We start from the raw sequence: 11,005 nt of genomic DNA on the forward strand, positions 1-11,005 counted from the left end.
TTTGCATACTTAGGAGAAATTAGGAAGGTCCCGATCAGAAAAAAGAAAAAAAAGAAGGGTAAACTGATAGAGCAGGATTTAGAGAGGGATGAAGAGTGTTGGAATTTAGAGTCACTCACAGAGAAAGAGGTTTTAGACAGAAAAAATTACTTTTTTCTTCTGAGAAACTAAGAAGACAATAAGGACAGTTCACAGTTATAGAGATAAGTTTGCAGATTGATAGCTTCAATTTTCTCTTATAGTAGAAAGTAATTTATGTTAAGAAATGTGTCAGGCACTTTTAAATTTTCTTGAGATTTACTTCTCCAGTACATTGGAGTAGCTTTTAGGGACTTCATTTTTTTATTAAAAATAAATAATATAATAAAATAATAAATTAAAAAATAATTAATTAAAAATAAAATAATTTATTTTATTTAAAAATAAATAAAATAAATAACCTTTTATTGTTGTTTTGGCCTATAGATTACATTAATTATAGTTGTTAGCATTCAACACATATTTTTAGAGATAATTATATTGTTTTATATATAAGATTTTAAAATCTACTAGAAACAGGAATATTAAATAATTCAGTAAAATGCTCTGTAAGGTGATTTAGATATGTGTACAGGTTGGCATGAATAGGAAAGAGAGCTTACCATAGACTCCCTAAAAGGATTGCCAGATGTGCTGAGGGCCTCGTTAAGAGTTTAGGTTAGTGTTAGGTACCAGTGAATGTAATTATATAATTTCCTTTCATTGTTCTAGCAGCTCAGATATAGGAGTATAAAAAGATTGATTCAAAGCAGATGTAGCAAGAGAAATAAGTGATAGGAAGTTGGTAAAATGACATTTAAGCCAAGATGGGGTGGGGGAAGAAGTCACATAACTTTGGAACTGAAGTGTTGGTTGAGTTATCTCCATGGTTAAAGAAGTCATTCAACATGATAAATTGGGATTTAAAAGAAAAAGAAGAAAGTAAGTTAAAAATCAAAGTTTCTAATAGGTATGGAGGATTAACAAGATGGCAGATAAATAAATGACAAACATTTAAAAAGTGGAGGATGGTTTGGACCTTGAAGAGGGAAAAGTTTTTCCCATTAGAATGAAAGGGGTAAAAACCAAGAAAGAATATCCCAAGCAAGTACATAAGGGAGAGGGAATTTCTCCCTAAGGTTCTACTCTAGTGTATAATTGTTGGAGTTTTCTGTTATAGGCCATTTGACCTTCATAAGAGTAGCCTGTCTTCCCAAGCACAAACAAATGAGATGACCTAGAGATAATTGAACATGTAGACTTAGGTCTTAATACATAAATGGCACCTATCCATTTTAATAGTATCATTTAACTTTCAGAAAAAGATCACTGAGATGTACAGTGAAAGGATTATAAGAGGTCCAATGGCAATACTGGATAGCACCTATATTTTGGATGTAGAAGGAAGAAAAGGAACTATACAGCAAAGAATAAGCAGAGTGATTATAGTGATCAACTGCTGAACACATATTAGTTGCTTCTCTTTGGGTTACCTCTTCATGACTACAAAATCAGTTAATAAGAGTGTAACCAGAGTGATCTATTTCCATAAGCTTGTATTCTACTTACAATGTAAAGGAAGGTTTTGGGTTTTTTTTTGTCAGAAAATAAATGTTAAATGATACTATTTAAAGTGATACTATTTAAATATGATACTATTTAAAAAGAGGTCAGATGGTCATAATATTACATATGAAATATTTTTAATATTAACATAGGAAGGTGATAAATCATTCTAATATACCAGATTTTTATGGAAACACAGTATATATTCATACCTTTTTTATTTTTTTTTTAAAGATTTTATATTTGACTGACAGATCACAAGTAGGCAGAGAAGCAGGCAGAGGGAGAGGAAGAAGCAGGCTCCCTGGTGAGCAGAGAACCCGATGCGGGGCTGGATCCCAGGACCCTGAGATCATGACCTGAGCCGAAGGCAGCAGCTTAACCCACTGAGCCACCAGGCGCCCCTATTCATACCTTTTTTATTTTTATTTATTTATTTATTTGGGACAGAGGGAGAGAGAGCGAGCAAGCACAGGCAGACAGAGAAGCAGGCAGAGGCAGAGGGAGAAGCAGGCTCCCTGCCGAGCAAGGAGCCCGATGCGGGACTCGATCTCGGATGCTGGGATCATGACCTGAGCTGAAGGCAGCCGCCTAACCAACTGAGCCACTCAGGCGTCCCTCATACCTTTTTTAAAAGCAAGACATAGAATGATTTAAATTCGTTCACAATTTTATTCTCCTTGTCCTTTCAGACACTTAGGCAGGAGGGAGGAATCTTTGTTCTTATGATTAATTTGAGGATGAGTTGCATGTAATGGGGGTTGAAAAATACTGTTAAGTTTTAAGTACAATTAGAGTTATATTGATTACACAAGTACTTTTTTTGTCACAGTACAATACTGATATATGATATATGTATTAAGGTAGGGTAAGAAAAAAGGTGCAGTAAATGATGAATTATAAATTAAGCTGATTAATGAATGTGTTATGTCTTTTAGGTTGTTTTCAAACCTCTTCTCAGTCATACAGGGATTCAGTCACAGGATGCAATGCCACTCTGCTACCGAATGTACTTCGGAGAACACCTTTCATTTTCAGGGACTTTGGACTGCCTTAGAGCAGATATTGTGGATTCGGATACAGCCAAAGAGAGAAAAGGCAAAAGAGCAAGAAGGTGTCTTGTGTTATTGTTCTTTTTGTGTAGAATGTTGTATACAGGTTATAACATCTTTTTTAAACTTTAATTTCCTCTAATGCTAATGAGAGTAATTTTAATATCTAAAGTACATTTGTTACATATATCCTCAGAATTTGTTTACTGTTGCAGTAGCTGAATTTTTAGGATCTTATGCATTGTAATTTTACATATTTTACTTAAAATTATTCCTAACTTCCATTCTGAGTCAACTTGCAGTATTTCCTGTTAGAAACAGGGTAGAAGTCATATTGAGAGTATGGCCATGAGAAACAAATACACAGGAATATTAAATGTAGCATGGTGAAAGTTAAGAACCATCTTTTATCGTCATTATTATCAGGGATAGTTCTTTAGTTTCGTTACTGTTTGAATAGGAGATATTATGCCCATAATAATATTTGATTAATCTTTTTGTGAACATTAAATTTTACTTTGCATGGGTCTTGCTGATGTAGCTAGGAATAGTAGAATATGGATATAGGTGGCAATTATGACAAAAGGTTTTTGCGACATTCTTGATTTCATCCAATTTAGGTTTTTGCAGGGTGGTAAATTAAAAGTAAAATGCACATGTATCACACATATAACTAAGTGAAATATGTTTTCCATTTGAAATATTCTATTTAAAATTTTAAATAATTTGACAAAGTAAGTTTAAACATTTTTATGGCAATTATTAATAAAAAATATAGCTTTCTCAAATTTTATTTCAGGTCTAGATATCCAAGGATTTTCTAATGACACGGGAACATGGAAATTACCTTGTCTTTTCTGTTAAATATAAAACAGTCACTGCTTTTCATAGTAGTGTCGCACCATAAATGATGGCAATCCAAAGCACCACAAAGTGACCTTAATGATTATCAAGAGTAGTGGGGGAAAATTACCTTTGTTTTGTGATCTGGAAAAAATGTTTGTTAAAACATTAAACATTCTATTACTGCTTATTATAAATGTGTAGGGAAATGAAAAATATAGTAAAACTAATATACTTAGTACATTATAATTTAAAACATTAAAAACACTGAGAATTAAAGTATCCTACTTCACTCTAAAATTCTCATCAAAGGATAGTTTGAATAGCCCTTGCCATCTTATTATATAACTTGCAATGCAAAAAGAGCATCCTTTATGTACCTTGGCATAATGTTATACTCCATTCTAAGTACTGCTGAGTTTCCAACACTTTTTCCTTTGTACTTTTAATGTAATAAAATAACATTATGAGTTCCTTCTACTATGAAATTTTTTGCCAGCATCACTTCCCTGGGATATTGTCATCCTTTTTTTTTTTAAACGGCCACTTTCCTCTTTATGCCAGTAAGTTTGCCTTCACTGAGTTCCTCTAGCTGTATATCTATAGTTTCTAGAACAGTAGAAGTATCAACATTTCCGCAGTTTCTTCTATAACTCCATTTACTTTTATTTTACTTTCACCACTGGCATTATCATTATTTTGTTTTGTTACTGCATTTTTATCTTTGCTGTCCAGTTCCCTTTTGATTATCAATTTTTTTAAATGTCATGTGGATTTATCATGAGGAAGCAACACAATTACAAGCTTTACCGTCTGTGCTTGAAATGAATAACAAATGTACATTGACCAATCACTGACATACGTAATGTGATTGATTAATGCTCATGGTGTCCATCTGTTATTTACATAGTGATTTGTTGACTGAAGAGCTAGCAGCTAGTTTGTACTTGATGCAGTTATTTGCAATACATTTTAGTTTAAGATTTAAACGTGTTATTAGGAAACTGGTATTATGTAACTGAAATCCATTCACATTGGAATCATCAAATTCAGACTCCAAAACATTAATGCAAACTTATACTCCCTAATTACAGTTAAAAGCTCTGTGCTTAACTTGTATTTCTATTTGCAATAGCTGATTTTCTTATATATATATATATATATATATATATATATATATACACACACACACACATATGCACAGTGTATGTGTCATCAGTAGATATAATTAATTTATATATAATTAGATTATATGTATTTAATAATTATAGTTAACAGCCTACTTATTGGCTTACTAAATGCTATATAATACTGTCTACCACAGACTAGAACTTCATCTGACCATACTTTATGTTCTCAGAGAGGTTCTTTGAGTGACTTTGAACTTACTGCATTTGATCTAGCTGAACTTAACATTCCTTTTCTTTTTCTACTACTACATCAGTTCTGAGTACTTTACATTCTTATTACTGGTCCATGATTAGCTTTGATTTCTCAGATCTCCTATTTTTCCACCTTAAACTCTATTTGGAGATTTCTGTCTTAGTACACTTTCCTGGTCATCAATTTCAGGTTTTTTCCCCCAACATTTGGAATGTTATTCATTCTGCTAGTTACTATACATTATTATTGGGTAATAATATGTGTAAACATACATATTTTCTTGTGTAAACCTATATATCCCATCCTGTAAAGCCAGGATATTAAAATATTTAGCATAGGTTCTGGCATGTAGAAGTTCCTATTAACATTAGTTTCCTCATATCTTTGCTGTCCCTAGACAAGATAGTTGAACATAATAGGGACTTAATAAATATTTTGAAAATTTAATTTTAACTTTGACTCTGTGGTGCCCACGCCAGCTCTTTATCTGTCTGGCAACTTTTGTCATAAGTGACTGCTTCATTATATACCACTGTTTTTTCCTCCTTTTACTTGAATCTTCTCTCTTTGAGTCTTTCTTACTTCCTTCATGTTTTCAATTCTTGTTTTTGTGATTTTGGATTATTTTAATTTCTTTTGAGCCTTCTTTCTCCTGTCCATTCTACTTATCAAAATCCAGTCTTTCCTTCTTTAACTACAGGCTTAACAATGATTGTAGTCTTACTATGAGTTTGTACATTTTCATGGATTATACTCCAAAGTAAGGTTTTTCTTAAAACAATATTCATTAAAGAATTATTATTCTCTATAAAATCTTTAAGTTAAATTGCATCAAAGCTTCTGTTTCTTTTTTCTATTAGAAAAATTTGACCTACGTGACTATACATTCATATTGTACATGGAAGAAGAAGGAAAAAATAATATTTTTTTTCAATTTTGGTGGCCTGTAGTTTGTTGTTCTTGGCAGCTGGTTTACAGAAATCTGTGACAGTTTGGCTTTTAAGTATCAAAATTGCCTGTAATATTCCTATATGAAAATTTTCAGATAAGCAGGAGGATTTGCCCAAATAATTCTCATAGTTTTTTAATGTGCATTTTTCATTTTTTCCAGTTGTATTCCTCCCCACTTTCATTTTGGCAAAGTAAGCTAGTAGGGTTTCATTTTAATAGCAAATTAATTTATATAAATGTAGTGAGATTAAATTTATAAACAATATATTTAACAGATGGGGAGAGGATGTTTAAGGGAGGCACCCTAATTAACCGATAATTAACTTTAAATTCCATTGGAGTATACTACCATATTGGCTAGGAAAAATGTTTAATTACTTCACTGAAATAATTAATATAAATCTGATCTTAACTAGTCAGTTATGGAATAAGATCAAGAGGGAAGTTTTAAGGCCTAGTTTCCAACATAATAAAGGTTGGCCTCATGAGCAAATTCTAGTTGATCTCTTGCTTAAAATTATTTAAATGTTTTATAACATGTTTTACCTTAGAGCTTTCTTTGCTAACAAACTAATAAAGATTGTGCATCTCTGGGGAAAAGGAAATTAAGTCTTGGCATTTTTTTCTTTTCTCCTCATTTTTAGGCAAGGTCATGTGAATCTTCCTCCACTTGAGTTCAAACCAGCATTAATGTTGGAAACCTTTAGCATCAGCGCTGTTGTAATGGAAAAGTCAGTGTGCACCCCTCAGAACTCTACCAGTGCTCTTTCTTTTCATGATCTCAACAAACGGTATTATAATACCTTTCACTGTAACTTTACTATTTCTTGTCAGTCAATAAGCCAGCATGTAGATATGGCTTTGGTTCGTCTTATTCATCAATTTAGTACAATGATAGATGACATCAAAGCAACTCAGACTGACATTAAACTTAACAGATATACAGCTGGATCGGCTTCCCCAACACCTACCTTCAAAACCAGAAAACATCGGGATTTTCGCTCGTCTGACTTCAGCCGCAGTTCTAGAGGAAGTCTGAATGGTGGCAATAGAGTAAACAATGCAAAGAACAAACGGACCAACAATGAAAATAACAAAAAGGAATCTCGAAACAAAAATTCTTTAGGAAGATCGGAAAGAAGAACTTCAAAAGTGTCTAGGAAGGGTTCAAAAGATGTGGTGGACCATATGACTATTCACATGGATGACTCTGATTCAATTACAGTGTCAGAACAAAGTGAGCCTTCAGCTGAGTGCTGGCAGAATATGTATAAATTACTTAATTTCTATTCACTTATCTCTGATCCAACAGGAATATTGGAAAAGTCTTCAGAAACATTTGGACCAGCAGGTAATGGATATCTTTATATTTGAAAAATGTCTTTTTAGAACAGCAGTAGTACTAAAATAGACAGGTTGTTGATCATGTTTTCTTAATGTTATAAGTAGATAATTGAAATGCCAAGAAAATTGTCAGTCATCCATGGAGAGAAGATAGTAATGGCAGTCAGATAATGCGCAACCCCATTTCCTGTCCTTCCATACACTGTTGATCTTAAAGATTCAGGCATACCTGCTTTCAAATATCTATTATTTTACTGTCAGTATGATCATGGGAAAATGTTGAAAAATTTAAAAAATCATTTTGGTGAGTAAGAGGGCTGGTTTGGAATATGAAGAAATGTAAGATGGTGTTTGGGGTGTTCTTCGATTTTACATTCCATGTTTTGTTTCCTTTTAAAGGAGTTCGGAGCCCTACAGAGCCGACATGTAAAGTTGTGTTTGAGAATGAACAAGACAGTAATAGTTTGACTAAGACACAGAGGAAACGTAGCTTGGTGACTTCTGAACCTCAGCATGTTACTCTAATAGTGTTTGGGATTGGCATGGTGAACCGCACACACCTGGAGGCGGACATTGGGGGGCTAACAATGGAATCAGAACTCAAGAGGATCCATGGTAGCTTTACACTTAAGGAAAAAATGAAAGGTAGGATGATGTTCTAACACTGTAGTTCTACTTTTCTGAAAAAAGCCAATGCCACGTCTCTAAAATTCCTACTTGGCAGTTTTTCTTCAAAAAATGAACTTTCCCATTAATATGGATCAGGAATGCTGCTTTATATAGTTTCTTTTCCCATTTTTTAAAATTTTCCATGTTTTCTATACCAAGTATTACTTCTGAGATTTAAAGTGCTATTAGGCTATTTAATACATGAATGGCATATTAAACTATATTTTTCATTATTCCAATTTGACATATAAGATGTATATATAAATATATGATGCATAGAAATAAAAAAATTTTAAGTAGTTCAGAAATAATTTAAGTTTTATTATAAATAAAACTTTTGAATTATCTTTTATCAATGAATGTATTGTGGATAAAATTCAACTTTAATACAAAGTACAATAATTTATTTCCAGGTTTCACATAATTCTTTTTTCTTACTTTTAAGATGTTTTACATCAAAAGATGACTGAGACGTGTGCCACTGCTCATATTGGTGGGGTTAATATTGTACTGCTTGAAGGGATTACACCAAATATACAGTAAGTGTGTCAATTTTTATTACTTTCTTAAAACTTTATTACAGTTTTACAGAAAACTTAAAATTCATTGGATGAATCCCATTCATACTGAGTTTTGAGATGTGTATACATTATGTTACCAGATACTATAGTTCTGTCATTAAGAACATCACCAAATGAAATGTTTTCAGAAAAATTTTTTCCCTTTCTACAATTGGTTTACCCCTGCACCCCTCAAAAAAATTGACTCCAGGAACACTGTAAGATCATATAACAAAAAATGATTATAATGCAAACTTCAGTTAAACATACAACATGCAAAAGCTTACATAATTCAAATAGTTAAAAATTTTAGTCAAAGAATACAGACTGCCTCTTGATTTTAGGTTAAGTAATCATTACTCAAATTCATGCTGGGCTTTACTATATCTTGCCATTTTTCATTTAAAGAATTTAATAATAAGGCCTATGAGATTCTTAAAATAATATAGGTAGTCTTTAATAGTGAGTATACCATACCTTATCACTTTTCTTTTGATTCTTTGCTCTTAACCTTTTCTTTTTAAGTCCTCCTCTTAGATCTATTCTGGATTGAATTTAACCATTGGCTTTTGTTCATATGCTTGGGAGCATATATCTTAATTCCTAACTTCCTTTCATTGGAGCAGCTTTGATAATTTAGGTCTGATTTTGAGAATATGCTGTTTCTTAATGTTATAACTAGTTAATGTTCTGTCATCTTATAGTGAATCTGTCATACTAAATACTGACTAAATAGAAGATTTTGTTCACCTGCATAAAAATTAAGTATTAATCATGTATGGGCTAGTGACAGTTCTATTCATATTTTAAACATGGGTGATGTGATAACTGTCTTAGAGAACATTTCCTTGAAATTGTTCATTGAGGCCTGTGGTGTGGTTTAGAACTGTAAACCTAGATCCAAAGAGTTTATTTCATAATAGCTGCCTACATGGTCCAGATCACATTTCCTAAGCAGACTGGAAAGATGAGGAAATTATAGTAGTTATGACAGACAAGATATTTTCTGATAATTCAGTGTGGGAGTAGGGGGATTATGATGCAGTAATTGCAGTCCTGACAAGGACCTTTTGTGAGCCAGGAGCCTCACATAGATTTAATCCTAATCCGAATCCTGTGAACTGGGGTGGTTTTATCCCACTTTACAGAGCAATAAATTGAGATTTGGAAAGATAAAAGTGTGTGTCTAAAATACTTAAAATCCTACAGTCAGAATTGTTGTCTGAACCTGTGCTTCTGCTAAATGTCACTGCACACCTTCAGTTCCATGGTTCCATCGCTGGCTCTAAATTGAAAGTACCATGGCTACTTTAACTTTTGCAGCAAGTAAAACAAATTTCTCTAGTTGTCTCAGGTGTCATATTTCCTCTTTCCTCTTGAACCTTTTATCTCTATTATCTGTTATCTCTTAAGGGCTTCAAATAGTCTCTAGACTTGCAAAACATAATATTTATAAAACAGATTTTTAAAAAGTATTATATAGTTATATTTCTTGCCTTTGGGAAAAAAAAAAGTAAAGCTCCCTTAACTTTTTTTTGTGGAAAAATAAAAGTTATTAATTATTCAGTGCCAAAGTCTAGTAGTGTTAAGATGTTCTGGATTTATTCTTTGGTTTTTCATTTCTGATTTCAGTTAAAAGGAAATGAATCTAAAAAAAAAAAATTGAGAAGTTTCTTTGAGGGAAAATTTTAAAAGTGGGAAATAAGAAAAGCATTCCAAATGATTGATCATACTGTACTAATTTATGTATGAATGTTTATTTGCTTTCTTTTTGTTTTCCTGCTTTCTCTTGAATCTTCATCTGTAGACTGGAGGATTTTCCTACATCTCCTACAAGCACAGCCAAACAAGAGTTTCTGTATGTCATATTATTTTTTCCCCCCATGGGCATTGTGATTAACATAATATTAAATAGTTTTAAAGAAATATTTAGATTATCTGCATGGCTGTGAATGTATGTAGTTGTTATTTTGTAGCTCTAATGTAGATCCTTTTATAGATTAAAGTTTACTGACATTCAAGGAACACACAGTGGTAAGGGCTACCTTTTGATAATTCACACTTTGTTTTGTTGAAAGATTTTAACACTAGTTATGTGTTGCTTGTACTTTTTTAAAGACACCTCACTGCTAAGATTTATATTATCATAAATCCCTCTTAACATCTGATGTGATAATAGAAACTAAAAAGTTTCACTTGTGTATGAGTTTTCACTAATTACAAAAATAATTATTAACAACTTAATATACGAAAGCATTGACACATCTTAACTATATAGTTTTATTAAGATGAAGAAAGTTAAAAGAAAAATAAGATGAGGAGAGTTTACTACTCTGTTGACATATTTTATGTATGACTTACTATATGCGCTTTTATATTTTGAGTGGCTTGATTTGACCCAAATATATCTGATATTTTGTGGTAGTGATCCATACTGAATGTCAGTAATTTAAATATCCGTTACATGAGTCTTGCATGGAGGTGGAGATAGAGTAGAGATAACGAAGCCCCAGAGTAAATCCTCAGGTTACTCAGTTTATAGAATAGTGAAGGATGGGGCCTGCATTTAAGACTCTGTAGCCTGGACTCAGGAAGTAAAAGAAGATGGGGAAAAAGTAC

The 11,005-nt window shown here is 32.4% G+C and overlaps 1 protein-coding gene across 4 annotated transcripts in view; it reads left to right on the forward strand.

The window, feature by feature from the left end:
- BLTP1 (bridge-like lipid transfer protein family member 1) overlaps positions 1 to 11,005 on the forward strand; it is a 222,595-nt gene that overhangs the window by 122,334 nt on the left and 89,256 nt on the right. For 3 of the 4 annotated variants that reach the window (XM_059378048.1, XM_059378062.1, XM_059378072.1), the window contains exons 47-51: positions 2,523 to 2,698; positions 6,458 to 7,164; positions 7,557 to 7,802; positions 8,272 to 8,365; positions 10,194 to 10,244. In XM_059378048.1, the coding sequence (XP_059234031.1) occupies positions 2,523 to 2,698; positions 6,458 to 7,164; positions 7,557 to 7,802; positions 8,272 to 8,365; positions 10,194 to 10,244 (1,274 nt within the window). The remainder of the gene's footprint in view (positions 1 to 2,522; positions 2,699 to 6,457; positions 7,165 to 7,556; positions 7,803 to 8,271; positions 8,366 to 10,193; positions 10,245 to 11,005) is intronic. The other variant, XM_059378055.1, reaches the window with a different exon arrangement.

Source organism: Mustela nigripes, chromosome 1, assembly GCF_022355385.1.
Source record: "Mustela nigripes isolate SB6536 chromosome 1, MUSNIG.SB6536, whole genome shotgun sequence".
Classification (NCBI taxonomy): Eukaryota; Metazoa; Chordata; class Mammalia; order Carnivora; family Mustelidae; genus Mustela; species Mustela nigripes.